The 19,772-nt window shown below is 38.7% G+C and overlaps 1 protein-coding gene across 3 annotated transcripts in view; it reads right to left on the reverse strand.

Moving 5' to 3' along the window:
• The window catches only part of SLC12A1 (solute carrier family 12 member 1), an 88,574-nt gene that overhangs the window by 14,772 nt on the left and 54,030 nt on the right, over positions 1 to 19,772 (reverse strand). For all 3 annotated transcript variants that reach the window (XM_065941250.1, XM_065941248.1, XM_065941249.1), the window contains exons 18-21: positions 18,312 to 18,452; positions 15,675 to 15,781; positions 12,255 to 12,337; positions 2,471 to 2,614 (exon numbers count right to left, since the gene is read on the reverse strand). In XM_065941250.1, coding sequence (XP_065797322.1) covers positions 2,471 to 2,614; positions 12,255 to 12,337; positions 15,675 to 15,781; positions 18,312 to 18,452 — 475 coding nt within the window. The remainder of the gene's footprint in view (positions 1 to 2,470; positions 2,615 to 12,254; positions 12,338 to 15,674; positions 15,782 to 18,311; positions 18,453 to 19,772) is intronic.

Genomic DNA, 19,772 nt, shown 5'->3' on the forward strand with positions numbered 1-19,772 from the left:
TTAGACATGTAGCAATGCTAAATTATCTGATACAAAACCCAAAATATCCTCATTTTCCTAAATTTCATATATAACTCAGGTTACAATATCAGATGTACTTAAAAATATTAATAGAACATGTAGTTACTGGTTTTCTAGAGATAACCGAAAGAATCAAGTATTCCTTCGCTAGACAATATGTTCATTTGAGCACAATTTTGGTATGAATTCCAGAAATGTCTGGATTATAAAGGTTGCCAGGGACCTTGAGCATCTCAACTCTCCATGACCCTTTGGTCCTAACATAGGCCTGGCTTACTCTTCTGCTTTCTTTTCCTGCCATCTTGTGAGCTATTTGAATCTCTACGAATGACATGAAGAAGCCAGGAAATATGGATTAAAATTACCTCTTCTTGAGTTACAGTTAAGGGTGTACATAAAGTACTTACAAATGTTTTAATGCAATTTGCGCCCTTACATGGACACAGGGAAAGTGTATCAGGGAAACAGGGCAGTGTTTGAGCAGAACCCTCATTCCTATTCTCCAGTAGGTGTTTCTTTGCTACACCCTATGTATTATTTCTCATTTCCACATCTTTGAAGGTTGTGACTTCATTGCTCTATTTCAAAGCGATAGTGTCAGCATTGTGCTTAGCGCAGAGCTGACAGCCTCGTTAGAGCTTCCTCTCTGATCTAAGAGGGTCTCAGGATGCTTTGTTCTGTCTTTTGCTGTTTCCATGGTTGGGCTGGTCAGTTCTGAAGCAATTATCTCATATTGTTTCTATCTCAGGACCGCTAAAGGAGAAAGTAAATATGTTTACCAAGTGAACCAAACTCTACCCCCACTTACAAGCAGATCAGAGCATCCAGAGGACTCCTGTATGCCTGGAGACCGAGCTTGGCCCTGATCTAGAACTTCAAAGAGTTCTCAACTGACAAAAGCTCAGAGCAGTAATGGGGCCTACTTCAGAGCTGTGCTTGAAAATTTAGGCATTGAAACAAAACGTAACCTAATTTTACTTTTCTGAACAATAAGACATGTTAACTTTCAGAGATGTATGTTTTCACCAAAAGTATTGTCATGCAGAAACACCGTTCTGGAATAAATAAGTTCCACTTTCACTAATAAGGACCTTATTACTTCTCTTCTCTCCATTAGCTAGAGGAGTATGGGCTATGACTTCTGAATTTTCCATTGCTTCTCAGGTTGTACTGTTGCTCAGAGCAGATTCAATGGGCAGTTAATTTTTCTCATGACTACATGAAACAATTGTAAAGGAAAGAGGATAGTAGTTAGCATCCAGAGGGTCTTATTCTAATATTTATACCTGGAAAGACTTGATGTACCTCCAACTCAAGATTCAAACATCATTTTTCTAGAAAATGTCATTTTAAGGAAGGTAATACCCAGCAGGTTCTCCCCTAGGCCACCAAATGTTTCTGGCAGCCAAGGGTACCTCTAAGTATTTGAAGGGGAGAAATGTTTGGGCTTCTCATAATTCTATGTAGATATACAAAAATGTATTACAGGTTAAATTTGGTCCTTGGGTTATAGTAGGAAAATAAGAAAACTGAACTAGAGCTTTTCCAGGGTAAAGCGGTGGACTCTTTGAAAGATTGGCTCCTATAAACCTAGACCAGCAGCCTGCTAAGTCTCAGTTTGGATCTTGCTACTTGACTTGGAGACTTTGCCAGAGAAATGATCTTTCCTGGGCTTCACACCAGTGAAGGACTTCATGAGCTACAGGACTGTTTGTGCATGAAAGAAATGAACCTTAACATTCTAATTTTCTACCAGCAGAGGTCGCTATGCACCTCATAAAAAACAGTGTTTCTGTAACGAGAGCAATTAAAAAAAATCAGTCATTTGAATCACCTGTTTATAAAACTTATAACAAGGTCTCATTCTGTGGGCCTCCATTCCTGGGATGTACACTGAACACTCAGAGATAAGTGTACCATTTAGCCAAAATCTGCAGGTAATTAGTGTCAATGAAGTTCCAAGTTCAGAATTCCGGTTTGTGATAAAGATGTAGTTTTGATATTAGACTTCTACCTGGATCCCTTACTTTCCTGTAACAGTCAACTTTCAGTCTCCTGAAATGTCTGCAAGGTGTGTGTGTGTGTATAGATAAACCAGTTTCGGTATTAGGTCATGAACTTCTATCCCCTTTACATCTTAACTAAGAACTTTTTTTTTTTTTTTTTTTTGCTTCTTATGGCATTCAATCTGCTTAACCACTATATATCTTCAAAACTAAATATTATTTTAAAACAGAGAGTTTTTACAGTAAGATGATACAAAGGGGTGAATGTTGTTAATAAGTGACAATAGCTTCTACCTTTTAGCCATACTATCTTCTCTAAGGAAATGTCTTTAATTCCTTACCTACACACAATGCCCCCAGTATCTTAGATATTGACTACTGACCCCTGAAGATTCATTTTGGCTCATTTTGTAACTTTTCTTGTAAATCTTAAAAGCACTTACCTTTCTTAGGAGTTGGCTTAGTAATGTTCAGCTTGCCAGCTTTTTTAAACAAGCCTCGGATGCCTCCATTTCCTTCTTCACTTTCATTATCTTTGATGGTGGCTTCCAAAGCCAGCCGCTCCTGTTCTAATTTCTCTAATTCGTCTGATGAAAGAAGACAAAAATCACTTACTTAACTCGGAACAGCAAAGTTTCCAGGAATGGTCTTACTAATGATTTCAATATTGAAAATGGTATGACTATGCAATTAAACGATTATTTATGCATAATATGATTTTTCTGAATGGTTTTTTAGAAGTAACATGAATCAATAAATTGTATTCAGAAAGTAACAACTAGCTCAGAAATCTGGCTCTGTTAAGTTATAATACATGAGGACACTGAGTTTTTTATCTGTGAGGGCAAAGGAGGAGGATAGTTAATGCCATCTTTATTTACTACTGGCAAAACAAGATACCAGATCCACTGTATGTAAGATTTTGTACACTGAAAGCTACTGATTTACTGATCTAAGCTACCGGGCCAAGATATTTTACAACTGGGAGTAACAAAATTACAGAAGTATGCTGGGTGTATATCACACACACAGCACTGCCTCCTGAATTGAAACATAAAACTAGAGAACAAGAATTAAAGAAAGAGAACCAGATCTGATAATAAACTTACAGTGAAAAATATTTACCACCACCAAGTCTTTCCAATAAGTAAAGTACTTTCTGGAGTGAGTGACCAAAGCAAAAGAAATAAAGGCTGACATTTCTGTGCGCCTGTCAGAGTCCACATTACTAAAAAGGGCCTCACAACACTTGAGTCTGCAATAACAGTCAAGCTGTATAAAATGTCCTGTCCAGGATTTAGACCCACTCTCCAAGCTTTGATGCTGGGTCTGGATGCCTTTTATCTTTCCTGGATTCTGATGGTGACAGAAAGTTCCTAGCTGCTAGGTAATGCATTGCATCCCTTGCTGGCCTCAACCCACATGGATCAGGGCAGTCATATGAGTGTGCTAAAGACTGATGGACATTCTTGCTTACAGTGGTAAGGTGAGAGACTTGTCAGATCCCCTCATCTTCTCACCTGCTGAGAACAGAGCCTTAGAAAATGAGCTAGGTTTGGAGGAAGAGTAGAAAACCTAGATTCAGTGTTACAAAACATTGGAAGGGCTTCTGTAAATGTCAACCCTAGGAGACTGTTGCCTTTTCTTTCTGGGAAGTGAAGCTATACAAACTCTAGATTTATCAATTATGTACTAACTAAATCTGTCAGGACAGTCACATCCCTAGACGGTGCTGTTATTCAGCTACACAGAATTGTCTGGCCCCTTTCCAAGTCCCAGCGATTAATCTTTTGCCAGTGGCATGAGATTTAAGGTCAAATCATCCATGTGATTTCCCCAAAGCTCCAAAGGTTCTCAAGATCAGCAGCTATAGAAAATCTAAGAAATTAGATGAATGGCATTAAAGCTTAGACAAGAGTTGCTTACGCCTGACTTTCGAAAGGTGAACATACGCTGTGTTGCACTGGGGTCATAACCAATTACAGCTCTGCTGCTGGCTTCATGTGACATTGGGCAAGTCACTTACTTTTCCTATGCCTCTGATTTCCTGTCTGTGAAATGGAAAATCATAACCCCTCGCCTTTCCCACTTCCTAGCTTTGCAAAAAGAATAAGCAACAGGTCCTGCATGGTGCTTTGTTGCTCCTTAGAGAACAAAGTAATGAGTGCATTTCTATAGGCAGTGTATTTATTCAACTTCTGGAAATGGGCTTAGTCATGCAAAGCAAATCAAGGTCTTTGAGAAGCCTGGGAGTTATTTTAGAAGTTAATTATTACTGTATTTTCTTTGGGTGCCAGGGTCTATGCTGCACACTATTCATTCCCAAACAACTCTGAGAAAGTTACTATTATACCTCATTTTGTAGGTGAAGAAACTGAGGCTCAGAAAGTTTAGGTAATTTGACTGATGTCACCCAGCAAATCACAGGGTTCCAGTGCAAAGGAGTCTGCTTGACTCCAAATTCTACATGCTATCCAACATGAAGACCTTCTGCTGTTGGCTTCTCGCTATTATTTCAGAGTTGTTTTATTAACCTCCAACTCTTTATCCTCAGATGAACCTAAACACTCAGGTACATGGTACAATGCCAAGCTAATTCCCCAAAACTTTGGTCTCTTCCAAGTTGTCATTTTAAATAGAAGACCCTAAGGATACAGGTACATATGGCAGGCTGCCCTAGAGCAGCAGCTTCACTGTCCTGGCTGATGGCCCCCCAAACTGTTGCCCACTCTGTGGGGTGCTTCAAGGGGTCGGCTGTGGGGTAACCTATTCTTTGCAGTCATCTGGAAGGCAAGTATTTGCTGAGTTCCTCTAGGGGCAACTGCATAGTTTGCACTGGTGAGAGGATTCTTTTCCTTTTCTTTTCTTGGCAGGCTCTAGCATACCCTGTGATTGGCCACTAGTTGCCATGTTTTTTGTCCTCTAATTTGGACAAAGGAGGGGAAAAATAAATTCTCCTTTGTAAGGATTCGGCTGGCTAAGTGAACCGGGAGCTACTCCAATAATGTGCTCAGAAAGTATGTGCAAAGCCCATCCTGCACAGAGCAAACTGCAAAATCCCAGGCCTGCGAGACAAAACCAGACTTTGTGTGAGTGAGTCAGATTCAGCAGTTTCCTCAAAGACGACAGAGACAGAGGTTGACAGAGTCCATTCTAAAGGCTAAAGTCTGCCTGCTTGGACATCTTGGACTTTCAGATCCACACAGTGGTATGGTCACTCAAAGTGATTTTGCAAACTCTTATTAAAGTTAATTCTTAATTATGCACTTGGTAGGTGATCTAAGGCCCCCTTCTGCGCACTCCTTCCTTTTCTCTTTTCAGTGCTAAGTAGAAGTGACATTTTGATTATCTATTCTCCTGCATTATCTATGTGGCCTACTGCTTGCCTCTGTTTGCATGCGAAATCACGAGTAGACTTTGTCAAAACGCTTCTTTCAATTGGAGCACTGGCTAGCTGACTTGTAAAAGTGTGCCTTTAATCACAAAAGAGATAAGGGAATAGGAGTGGATAGATGTGATGATTGCCATAAGGCTGACTGAAAATTACTCATTTCATCACCGCTACCACTACCACCACCACAACCGTTACATTGTGATATTTAGGATTCACAGTGCTCTTTCCAATAGTGTCTTATTTCATCCCAGCATGAGTACTAGAATGAAAGCAGAGCTAGTAACATTCTCCCCATTCCCCCACCCCCCCATTTTACTGTGACGGAAACTTGGGTTTAGAGAGTTCAAGTGATTTGCCCAAGGTTGCATAGCTGGTGACCCCAGTTTTCTGTTTCCAATTCTAGTGTTCATCCCTCTACCGTCCTTCATCAGTGATGTGCTCTGACTTCCAATATCTCCCTGATGAAGCAATACCCAGTCTGCATGTTTTGAAAAACACCATCCTCAAATTGCTCAGTCAAGAAATTTCTATAACATTTCATATTTTAATAATATTCTTCTTCAAACTTTACTCCACTAACTAAACTATGTGACATGGAATAGAGTTTTAAGATACATGTCTATTGTAACCCCACTAATTTGTAAACTCCTGGAGGGCAGCTTATGTCCTATTTCCTTACCACCACTTATTGAGAGTTTACTTTGTGTGAAGTACAATGCCAAACACTCCACAGCCATCATATCCCTTAATCCAAAACAACAAACCTGTGAGGTAGGTATTACAGTTATTCCCGTTAGAGTAATTGAATTTGAATCCAGACCTATCTGATTCCAAAGCCTATGCTTAGGCTTCCCAGACTCTCTCTCAAACATTCTTAGATGCGTTCATGCCTCACTAGTGCCCGTCACCGCAATCACTCAAGAATATTTTGCTGAAATGAAAGAACAGGTCAATTCTGTTTCATGTGGTGGGATACATTTGACACAGTTATTTCTATAAAGGAAGAAAAACAAGTGAAGAGCTGTCAGGGGTGGGGGTGGGTATAGCGTGTATGCTTGGAGGGGTGTTGGTATAAAAGACAATGTTTGAAAGAAGGAGAGTTCATGCCTTGTACAGAGTTATAAGAAGAGGGGCTGAGAGCAGCTCACAGTACAGATCAGGCTGGCACCTGACAGAGGCAGGACATGAGGGATTAACCCTGAGAATGACAGACGAGGAAAGGGCTCCTTACCCTGGAACTGGCCACCATCTGGGCACTGGTACGACTCTGAATCTTGCATACTAGATAGTTTCATATTATATCATATTTACAAAGCCATTCTGCTCGGGAGAGAGTAAGAGCCTGGCTTTCTCTCATGCCAAGATTAAGAGAATCCCTGAGGTTTTAATGATGGGGGAGAAAAGCATAGACTTTCAGGATCTATCAGTTGAGCGTGAGTTTCTAACCAAGGCTTCCTACATACCCCCAAACAGTTCTCATAGGAAGAACAAAGAGTGAAGCCTGAGCTGTAACCTCATGCAAATGCCAAAACCACTTGAACAGTAGTTGGTTTATTTCAAGTGCTTTATAAATTGATTGTACGGCAACCAACTGCAGTGACTATTCTGAAATTCAATTTAGTTGTCAAGACTGCCTCGAATGGTCTATTTCCAGTCTTTTTTTTTTCCCCCTCGTTTAACATGTCTTTTAGAAATAGGCAGGATTCTACAATTGAAATTCAGTCTGAATCTTCAGGATAGAGAGTAGTCAATTACCTGACAACAAAAGAGAGAGCAGGGAAACCCACTGAGGATTGTGCACCCTCTGACTTCACAGCATGCTTTTCTCTATTAATTATTAAATTATGATTCTTTCTTGGTCAATGCTCACATGAATCAATGTGCCGTACCCCAGGTGAAGTTTAGTTGAATTGAAGGCAGGAAGCAATCCTGCAGTGGTCGCCTTCCAATCAAGTAATTATTTACTACACTGCCATCTGTCTTTATTTTGCTAAGCCACTCCATCAGACACAGCAGAATCCTCGCGCTCTGAGACGGTCATAAATCGTGCAGTTCTTCCACGGAACACTTGACCGCAATATATTGCGAATCACGTCTCATCACCTTATTTCCTACCAGTACAATTTGGACTCTGCGTTGTAGTTGGCAACTTGCTAAATACCCCTGGGAAGTGAGCAATATGAAATACTGCATTTTTTTGTGTGTTGTCAGGCAATAAATTAACTTCTTAAGAGAAACTATCAGCCATCAGTATTGGATGAGTTGCTGCAGTATACAAGTTATAATGCTATGAGCATCAATCTTATTTACATAAAAAATTATTCTCCTCACATAAGCCTGTGACACAGTATAGAAATAATTGTCATTAGCTGGTAAATTACCTATAAAGTTGATTTCTATTCACTGCTTTATTAACTACAGTATATGAGCACTCTGAATTGCTAATATTTCCTTTAAATTATAATCTGTGATGACACCGTGGTGTTGGTGTTGGAAAAGCTATGATGATAATCATTAACATATTGTAATGCAATACTTAAGATTTATCAGGCTCTTATTAAGCCCTGTATTACAGTATAATACAATGAAATGCAAGCTTATTTCTTCCAATTCAAAATCTAATATGAGGCTTGTGGCATAAATTACATAAACTTCAAAACAATGCATAGAAATGTGGGGTAAAGTTAATTTCTATCATTATGCCGCTGTTTTTCTACAGGTTCATGTATTTCTGTAATGTTGTTTTGGTTTACTCTAGATAATTGGTACTTATAATTATTTTATTAGCATCCTACTGCATTTTTCCTTCCTTGACTAAGAAGCAAAAATATTTCAAACATCAAAGTTGATATAAATCAGATAATTCCCTTGGGAAATTAAAAGGGGATGCAGTTCACTGCCAGGATTCTTTCAGAAATATACAGAATTTGCTGGCTGTATTGCTTTATAGAACTAAATAGACTGCATTTTGGCAGATGGAGCAGTGAGGGGTGGGAGCTGCATCACATCTTTCAGCCTGAAGAGATCAACATACAAAGCAAATGTGTAATTTAACACAAATTATAGTTTGCATTCTTATTTTTTAGATGGAAAGACAGGACAACTCAAAAGGCAGAAAAATCAAACTAAAATGTAGAAGTTAACAAACTAGGTCTCTTAATATTAGGTTCTTGTGATTGTCCTCAGCGTCATGTTTATCTTACCATAGTCAAAAATCCCCTATGCTGGGTTTTTTAAGGAACAGATAGAAATGGCTTTGTTTCATTCCTATCTCTCCAATTTCACCACTGCTTCTCATTATGTAAGTCATTTTCCTCTAGTTCTCCTCTTTTAAAAGGTAGAATAGAGGCTTCAGATAGACACAGGCTTGAATCTTAGCTCTACCAATTACTGGTGCTGTGAATCTTAGTTAAGCCTCAATTTTATTAGCTGTAAAATGGGGACAATGATAGTATTTGCCTGATAGGGGAGTTGGGGTGATAACTATTATAATATGTGTGAACATGAAGCATAATACATGGCCCATAGTAAGTGCTCGAAAGTGTTAGCTATGGTTGCTATTAATGCACTACATTCTATCAGGAAGGAATATAAATTAATCGTGACTACCACATAGTTTAGTATATCTGACCTGAAGATGTAAAAGGTCCATGAAAAAGAAAAGGGACATAGAAAGGAGGGCTGCAGGCATGAAAGATAGCCTTAACACAGCAATTTTACATAGAATGGATTCTACTTTGAGTTTTATTTTTTAAAGTTCTTCAAGCAGAATTATAGAGTATGCATATCAGATAGTGACTCTCCATCTTATACAAATACTTGATTTCTAATTTCTTCTTCTTTTTCCTGCTTTCTTGCAACAAAAGAATTGTTACATCATAAAATTCACCTGATTCACTCATGGTCCCTTCTATTAGGATGAGACAGAGGTGAAATGGCCAAAAAAAAAAAAAAAAAAAAAAAGACTCTGAACCCATCAGCCACTTGCACTCTCAAATCTCTTGTAGGGTTTTCCTTTCTGTGAACCTACCCAGCAAAACCCTGATCCTCTCAACCCCAGAGATCAAATGTCACTGGAGAAAAAGCAGATAGCTAGCAAAATTACTCCAGCTTCACAGAGAGAATTGAGAGTATTGTGAATGATCTTCCTCAGTTTACCACTCCTGCAAATCCACATAACTCTTCATCAATTCTCACTTCTTTTATTCCAATTTTAGAAGATGAAGCAGTTTTCTTCTGTGTCATGCCAACTCTTCCATCCAGGTCCTTCCTTTGATCTTCCCGTTCCTCCAGGATCTTATTCCGTGGCCATCTCTTTCTTTACCCTCGTCTTCACTCTCTCCTACTCTCTAGAACCCATTTCTTTTTTCACCTGGAAACAAACACTTCTCCTATTCTAAGGTCTGTAGTAGACCTCCTCAACCTTATTTCTCTCCTTAGCTCCTGGTGGTGGGCCATATCCACGTTCTCTGCTTCATCATCTCACACCCTCTCCCTAACCCACTGCACTCTGGATTCTGTCAACACTGCTCTACAGACATTGTTCTAAGATTATCTGTGCCATGTCCGTCATATTTCATTTGCAATTTACTGGTGTTTTTGCTCTATTTGACTCTGCTGATGGTTCGCATTCTGAGCACGCTGCTCCCATGACCTCCATGACAACACAGACTCCTGGTGCCTTTTCGTCTCTGGCCACTGCTTCCTCGGTCTTCCTTTGGGACCTTTGTCTTGTGCCTTGGGGTTCTCAACTCTTACACACATTTTGGGTTGTATTTTCCAGTGTCACAGTTTCAATTTTCACCTTAATTGTGGTGTTCCTTGTATTCGTTTGGTTGAGCTGCCATGATATATACCATATATATGGGCAGAACACAACTGAAATTTATTTTCTCGCAGTTCTAGAAAATAACACTAAGGTCAAGGTGTTGGCAGGGTTGGTTCATTCGGCAGCCTCTCTCTTTGGTTTGCAGATGGCCATCTTTTCCTTTTGACTTCATGTGATCTTTCCTGTGTGCTTGTCAGTGTCCTAATCTCTCTTCCTGAGGACTCCATTCGTATGGGATTAGGAGCCAACCCAGGGATCTCATTTTACCTTACCTGCTTGATTAAAGACACTGTCTCCAAATATAGCCACATTGTGAGGTTAGGACTTAACAACATACAAATTCTGGGGGTATATCATTTGACCCAAAACATCTAAATCAACATCTCCAGCTCAGATTTGTCCTTTAAGTCTAGGGCTATCTAACTGCCTATTGGACATTTCCAGTAGGATTTCCTATAGGACATCGTTTACAACTGGGCCAGACATCTCTTCATTATACCTACTACTCTTCCTCTTGTGGTTCCCATTTCCACTAAGAGCACCACCGTTCACTGTCAGCCAAGGAATCAAGGAATCTTTTTCCTCTTGTCCCTCTCTCCCATCACACACATCCTATCAAACCCAGAAGTCTGCTTTTTGTACCTCCAAAGTACACTGTCCTTTTCTCTCCATCCCCTGAGAGAGGCTGCTCTAGTCCAAGCTGTCACCTGCTCATTTTGATTATGAAAATCTTTTTTGATTTATATTTCTGTCACTGGTCTAGTCCTCTTCAAGTCCATCCTCCATCTAACTGAAAGAGTACGAGATCTAAAACTCAAACTTCACCATATTATTCCCTCCCTTCAAATCTCTTCAGCGGTTCCTCATTGTCCATAGAAGATGGTCCGTGCTTTTTAATAAGGCAAATGAGCCTTTTGAAATCAGGATCCTTTATCAGCAGCCTTATATTTCACTATGATCTGCTTCAGTAACACGAGTGTGCCTTCAGGTGTCCACATACCTCACTCCTCCACAGTCCCACACCTTTGCTAATGCGCTCTTCTTTGCCAAGAATGCTGTTGCTCAAATTCTCTTTTTTTCTCTCTCCAACCATTACCTAGTTAGCTCCTACTTGGCCAGGAAGCCTTCCTGGAATTAAGTGCCCCTTTTTCCTTTTCAATAGTACCCTATTAATATAGCTATTATCACACTAGTAGTGCACTCATTTCCATTACAAGGCTATGAATCCTTGATGATACAGACACTTAGTAGTTCTTAGTCTACCCAGCACTGCAATATACACCAAACCTGGTACCCAAGAGGTTACCCCCAAATATCCCTCTGTTTTAGTATCATCTAGTCAGTGCACTCCATTGTGAAGTTCATCTAAAGAGGTGAGTTAAGGATTAGTGACCTATCCTGGTGTTTTGCTGACTCTTTAGATGTGTCCTTCACTTTATACACAAGAGGGTATGTTTATACTCTAAGACTTAACAAGGAGTTTATGGAATCCTCTACAGGGAAAAAGCAGAATCACTAATCTGAATTAGTGCTTCTGTCTCTGACTTAGATTAGTGATTCACAGCATGATACATTCAGACTCATTTCCATATTAGCTACAAACCAGATCACAGACTCTTAAACAAAATACATGGTTTTCCAAGGAAATAATTAATCTTCATTTTTTGAAACATCTTGCAAAAATTAATTTGGCAGTTTACTTCACCAAATGTATTTATTTTTAGTGATACTAGGTTTGTGGTTTTGTAATGAGAAGTCTGATAACTGCCCTGAATTATTCTATATTTCTGGTTAGCAAGACAAACACCACTTATGTTAACAATGAGAAAAACACAGGGAAAGGGTACACCTTGTGTCAGGGCAAGAATGTTGTCCTTCCAAGAGCTCCGCTGTTAGCAGGTTTTGCCTGTATTGGGCTCTGTGCTATCCCCTCGCACCTAGAACAACGCCAGGCAGGGGTTGGTGCTCAATGAATATCTGGTTGTTGAATAAAGAAAGTACATACCTTGCACCTGAAGAACCTGGGAGATGTCAAACCCTTGGCTGATTCTGACTATGACAACACCAATCTCAAAATCAAACGCATCACTGAAAGCGGAAACAAAATAGTGATTTAAATGACTCAATCCTCAAGATTTGGACTCATACTAAACTTCTAGGATTTTAATGTAATTAAGCTACCAAATATTACTTTTGAACATAGTCAAGAGTTGATGCTTTTTCTGTTTGCTTGTTTTCCCTTTATGTCTTTTAAAAATGTATTCCGAGGAAAGGTAACTAACTCTTATTCAAACAATACTATCAACTAGAATTTTAAGATTAGAATTTTGATCATTTAAAATATTTGATTCTTTTCTAATGTAAACAAAACAATCACTGTACAGAAGTCTCAAGGCCACAAACCCTTTGAAATTATCACCCAAACCGCTTACCCATTGAGGGGGAATCCTACAACATTTTTGACAGCAAGTTCCCAGTTAAAAATGTCTCCAGTTCCTCTAAGAAACTTTCATTATTGATTTTAGAGAGACCATTTGAAGTAACACTTTTTCAAGGCAACCCTATCCTGTTGAAGTTGGCTGTTGTATCTTCTCTAAACCCAACCCAATGGAATTAGACTATCTAGAGAGAAAAGAAATACTAGTTCTTTTATCTCCATTCTTATAAAATACATTTTCCCTGCCCTTAAATATCAGGCAAACCAATAGGCAAAATTATCCAGGACCAGGATATTAGTATAATGACAAAGGTCCTTAAAAGTAAAATTTGGAAGCAGAGGATGAGGTCAGAGCAATGTGGTGGGAGAAGGACTTGACCATTAAAAGCTGTAAAGATGGAGACAGAGGCCATGAGCAGTGGGATGCCTCTAGAACCTAAAAAAGGCAAGGCTAGGAATTCTCTCCTAGAACCTCCAGAAGGGAAAACAGTCTAGGGGATTGGTGTAAGACTTCTTTTGTTTTAATTGAAGTATAGTTGATTTGCAATGTTGTGTTAGTTTTCAGTGTATAGCAAAGTGATTCAGTTATATATAGATATTCTTTTCCATTATAGTTTATCACAGGATATTGAATATAGTTTCCTGTGCTATACAGTGGGACCATGTTATTTATTTTATATATAGTAGTTTGTACCTACTAATACCAAGCTCCTAATTTATCTCTCCCCTACCTCCTTTCTCTTTGGTAACCTTAAGTTTATTTTCTAAGTCTGTGAGCCTGTCTGTTTTGTAAATATGTTCATTTGTATCATTTTAGATTCCACATATAACTGATATCATATGGTATTTTTCTTTCTCTTTCAGCCAATCAGACTTTTAACCTACACTTTTGTAAGCTAACACATTTGTGTTGTTTTAAGCCACTAACTTTGAGGTCATTTGTTATGACAGCCCATGAAAACTAATACAAGTCTAATTAAAATTAAATCATACTTATGAATATTATGAAATTTAAAATCTTTTACTCAAAGAAAATGGTATCAATAAAATATTGTACTATTGTAGTAATACCCCTTTATGTTAATAATAATACTACTGTGCTTTAAGTCATTAAAAAAGCAAAATGAAAAAGTTAGAGAAATACAAAATGGATATCTGATTGTCTTCCTTTTGTGTTAACTCCATTTGCTGTGGTAATAAAATCATTTAACTTTATCAAGCCAACTAAGTTTTATACTAGTACAAATTTGATCCACCTTAACACTAAATTTTATTACCAATGATTAATTTGTATAAAAGCCAGGAGTCTCCCCAGCTTAATTTTTGGTACTTTGAAATTTTAGAATATTCAGATGGTAGGGAGGTTGGAAGATGAACTCAGATAATATTATATCACTAATGGACCCTTTGACTGAAGATTCACTTATTTTTTCCTTTTTACTCCACCTCTCTTTCTTCCTAAAGATGAGGATGAAACTTTACTGAAGAATCAGGATAACAGAGTGTGGATCTACTCCATTTCTAAGAATGTCTGGGCAGCAGCTAATTGTGATTTTAAATATATTTGCTAAGCCTGGCAAAATTCTGTCCCTGATCACCTGGTTTAGTCCTAAACTTAGAGTACCAGTCGGAGTCAGATAGCCGCACATGGCATCCAGATGTCACATGTTTAGGGAACACGGTTCAGAAGGATGCATTTAATACATGAGTTCCCCATGTTAGGAGGACTGTTAAATGATTGTTTGGTCAGTAGTGCATATAATTTCAGAAGATGAAAATTATTTTCTTGTATTTCTTTTTAATAGAACTAATATGGGAATATTTTGTTGTGTTCCCTAAATCTCCCCCAAATAATGGTAAATGTGATACTCATTCTAGCAGGGGCCGGAAGACAAAGCCTGGCATAAGAAACACTGGGTATATACCTGCTTTGAAGGGGTGAGGCATTTTTTCCTGTGTATTATGGAATCCTAAGTGCAGTCAGACCTCTTGGCCCTGTGGTATGAAATCAGACAGAGGAAATATTCCACTTTCTGAGCTATTGACACAAAAGATGGCTGTTAGGCCTAGCTAATATGACCCTCCTTGAGACAAAGCTGGTTAAGTATTTTCAAGTCTGGAAGAGAGGCTCAATTTTTTAGAATTGTCACTGAGGACACCCTGAGTTGCTCTGTATGTATAGTATTTGTCTTCTCTTACTTAAAAGAAGGAACCAAGCCAGGTAATACTTTGGGTATACGTGTGCTTTTGAAGGTTGCATAGCATTGTGATCGTTAGTTTAAAGTTTGAACTTGGTTGGTCTTGGGTCAGAATTCCAACTTGTCATTTTCTGCCTTTTACTTAATTTTTAATGTCTATGTCTCTACTCATAAAATCAGAACAGTAGTAGTCCTTACTTCAAAGGCTTCTTGTGAGAATTAAGTGGGATAATTCACGTTAAGGACATTAGCCTGGTGCCAACTAGTCTTTGAAGGATTAGCATTATTATCCCTATCCCATGACTTCTTCCATTTTTAGATATTAGATGTCACATGCATTTTAAACTCACTTTTTGTCCATAAACTAACATTGTTACCTGTCAAAGGCACCTGCCATGTCGATCCTTGTATCACAACGGAGGAGGTGAGGCTCAAGGTAAGATCACTGAATCGAGCACATCAGCCAACCTAAGATTCCAACTGTTTTGAAAAAACAATTCCTTCCTTACCTAGTTGTCCTCGCCTTTTAATCTTGTAAATAGGTTTTAAGATGGTAACTCTTTATATTTACCTTTTTCTCTGACGCCAAATTTTCCCCACCCCTCCTCCTCTGAAGACACAATTCCCTCAAGTTTTAATACTGGCAGTGTTTTTCCACTTTGCTAAAGAATTCAGAGCACCAGGGGAATGTCGTCTTCTCAGGCAATTCATTCTGTACAACAGTGTCAGTTATATACGGCCCTGGTTAGTGCTTGACAAACAAGAGCACGTCTTGAAAGCCATCACTTACTGTATGATTCCCACATAGTTTTCGATCTCTGTCAGGGGAGCCTTCCTCCAGTTTTTTTTGTATCCAATCACCAGAGTGTTTGGTTTCATTCGTCCTAAGCCCGAGGCCTAAACAGAGGAGATAAACACATGGGCAACTCTTACCAGACCAGGAAGCTACCTCTGCAAATGAAAAATAATGTCCAAAAGAGCACTGAAGTAATGTTCTGAAGATTAGATTACATTTTAGTGCATGTCCTTCATGCCCGTACCCAAGCATAAAATAGAAAGATTAGTTCTAAATCATCTCAGCCATAAATGGATTTTAGATGACAGAAATGTAGCTTTTCTAAATTAGCAGTCATTTGCATTTCTTCTGATACACTCATTAAAATGGTTCAATAATTTAAAATCAAGTGAGGGTTGGCTTAACTGTTGGCATGTGTGCTGTAACTTGGTGGTTCAAAGCTCATTTCCACCTGCTATATCCATAATGTCATTAGCAATAAAATCCATGTTTGGAAAATTCCTATATAGAAGAACCACTGAAACTTCTACTTACATTATTTATTGAAGAATAACTGAGCTATGTTTCCAGAATTTAATCCTCTTACACGACAGTATCATTAATAGCCATCTTCCATACCAGAAGTTTCATTCCCCCCATTAGGTGACAGGATATGGCTTCCAGTTAATTAAATTTAATCAGGCAATATCACTGAGCACCTATTCATTGCAAAGTGCTATGTTAGGTGTTGTGAGAGAGTAGTGAGACACATTCTTTGGCCTGAAGGAGTTTAGAATAAGATTGAGGTGACAGATACATACAAATAATTACTATTAATGTGCAAATGCAGTAAGAAATCATATGGAAGTGTAAGGGAGAAAATTTTGAATGGTTTCTTGGGAGAGCTGACATTTGTTTTGGATCTGGCAGTTTGGTTAGATGTTACCAAGTAAAAGTAAGGGGAACAGCGGAAGTGAAGGAAGGATATTCTGGGTCATGGGAATAGTGACACGAGTGACAAAAGTGGGACATTTTTGTCCCAAACTGGGACATTGAAGTGACAGTAGCAAGTAAAAAAAAGATAGGCATTGAGAGAGGGTTCCTGAAATAAGCTTTGCCTCCACCTCATTTTGTGTGTTGTCCTTAGAAATGTACAGGTAGCAGAATAGCTCCTTAGAGCTGTCATCTGACCCTTGGCAGATACACGGCAGTATGGACGTAGTGTTTTCCATGACTATGATTTGAGGGTGTGGCCATTCATATAATAAATTTTTAGATGCAAAGAAGGTTTTATTCAAAATGGTATAGTTGTCAGTGCTTCCCTTTAATACTATTCTGTCCTGCCCTTTTTGACATGACCTCTCTTATTCCCATTTTTCTCTGAAGAAAGTCATGTCAAGTTTTTTTTTGTTTCTTTTTTTACAATTTCTTCTGGATTAATAGGTGAATTGTTTTACATGCCAATGTCTTCCCTCTTCATGTTCTTATTCTGTATTTGTTGTCTCACTCCTAGTTGAGATTCTTATTATTTTACTAACCTTCCATGATAATTTTACATTAAATGTGTAACCTTCCCAACCCATTTAACCAAAGAGCTACTGAAAAATAACTTGCTACTGAAAGGAAAATCAGCATTTTGCAATGACATCTATTTCCATGGTTTATCAAATTAGTAACAGAGGCTCGTTGGTATTCAGAAGAAGGTAATAGGTTTTTCAGAAATGGTTTCTCTACATGTAAAGCTACTTTGTTCTTTGGGGATACTAGAGACAGGAATGCATCAAAAACTCTTATTCTCCAAAATATTACAATTTAATCCATGTGTTTTCTTTCCGGCCTGCATAAGCCATCAGCGTTAACTGGATGCAATCCTGAATTTTGACACTCCTGTAGATGGCAATTCTGAAAGCTAAATATATCATTTAGTATATGTACAATCAGGTTTTTCCAACAATACTGAAGTCCAAATTATCAGAAAGCCAAGCCCTACAATTTCTGAGGTTCTCCTGGATTGTTTTAGAATTCTCTGGCACTTTAAATTTAGAAAATCAGAACTAGGGAAAGATTCTATATATTATAAAAGGAGAGGAGAAAAAGAAAGAATAAGGGAGAAAAGATGGAAGAACTGTGAGCTTTAGTGTTAAACCACAGAGATTATTACATTTTATTTAAAATTCTGGAAATAATTAAGGAGGAGAGGGAGATTTTATGCCCAGATCACCAGACATTTATTTAGTCCAGTCTTGCAGCTGCTCTCACACCATTTGCAAAAGAAAAAAGGAAAAGAATGCCTGACTTGAGCCTTGCTATATGCAGTATGAGATGTAAAAATAGTTTGAAGTTTTAATAGGAGCTTGAATGTTGTCAACTATCAGAACAAATTTGCATTTCAATAAGTATGAGACAGAATATATGCTGTTGGCCAAAGGCAACCTCATTTTCCATTTCCAGTGTATCACTCATAGTTCACTGTAATAGAACCTCTCTGCTTCTGTTTTAGCTTTGCCTATCCCCAGGAATTCAAAATGAATTCCTTAACTGTCTGTATTGATCTCTGATGCCTCACTGGAGCAGTTCCATTTGGGAGCTTCATTACAATGGAGTGCTAATTGTCTTTTGCCTCTGCACTCATTCTCTCAATGCCAGACTTACCTGAAGGAGACTTCGGACACCATCCCTGAAACAATCTGCTGCCACTGCTGCATAAAATGCCTTGATTTTGTTCTTTATAAGCCAGGCCTGCTTTTTTGCCATGCCACTGTTCATCTCTTTAACACACAGCTTGCGCGGTCCCTGTATGACACAATGAAATATTGGTTAGAAGCCCTGCTATTATACATCACACTGCTGTTATTTTCTAAAGGACAAAAATAGCCAGCAATGCCGTGTTGGGTTAAGAAATGGGAAAGAGGGGAAAACACCTCACTAAACAGGCTTCACAGACATTCAACCTTCTGGAAAGAACTTGGGCTGCTCACATTACTCACTTTCCATGCAGAATGTCTAGATGTGGTAGCACCTGCTTAGTTAACTGCCTCATGTCAAATGAAAGAAAGAGCTGATGGCACATGAGAAAAAGTACAGAAAATGTGATTGGCGAGGTTCAGGATACATACACCATCAATGTTTGACTCAATAGCAAGAGCCAGGGACTTCCTTGGTGATCCAGTGGCTAGGATTCTGCCTTCCAATGCAGGGGGCAGGTTCAGTCCCTCGTTGGGAAACTAAGATCCCACATGCTGTGCAGTATGACCAAATTTTTTTGTTTAAATAGCAAGACCCACATTTATGAATACCAAGGAAGCCTCAGCTAGAGCCCAGTTTCAAGAAATGTGACAGCACTCTTGGGAGCCAAAATGTGGTGAGTTGCAAATCCTGGCAGGAACAATTATATCTTGATAATTCTATCAGGCCCATTCTTTGTTTTTTTGTGTGGTGAAGACACCGTTGTATCACTTTTCTTTGTGTGATATTGGCATCGTGTGTGGTCAGTCACTAGAGTCATGTCTGACATTTTGTACCCTATGGACTGTTGCCTACCAGACTCCTCTGTCCATGGGGATTATCCAGACAAGAGTACTGGGATGGGTTGCCATGCCCTCCTTCAGGGGATCTTCCCGCCCCAGGAATCAAACCCGCATCTCCTATGTCTCCTGCATTGGCAGGCAGGTTCTTTACCTTTAGCGCCACCTGGGAAGCCCAATGTAGACATATTCCTATTCACATTAACATTTGCCATTACTCAACAAAGTTAGTGGAAATAGGTGTTCACATACCTATGGCACAGGAAGAACAGAAGAGATTAAGAGAAAAAAAGGCAGGTGTTGTGTTGGCAGATGAAGCATTTTAAAATTTTAATATTTGGGTTCTGGAAACTCATTTTAATTAAAGTTTCTGTTGTTCCTCCTTCCTTAGAGGTTCAAGCTAATTTTATTCTTTGCATGTTTCAAATCAACCCCAAGAGTATTTCTGATTATCTGCCATGTGCCTGACAAGAGTACTAATCTACTATTTTCCTGAAAAATTCTTTCAGTTGATGGAAATATTTTATTTAATTGTTTTAGATTTCTTACTAACCACCTCAGATCTTGGTAAAATGCACTGAGTAGAACT

This window comes from Muntiacus reevesi, chromosome 7, assembly GCF_963930625.1.
Source record: "Muntiacus reevesi chromosome 7, mMunRee1.1, whole genome shotgun sequence".
Classification (NCBI taxonomy): Eukaryota; Metazoa; Chordata; class Mammalia; order Artiodactyla; family Cervidae; genus Muntiacus; species Muntiacus reevesi.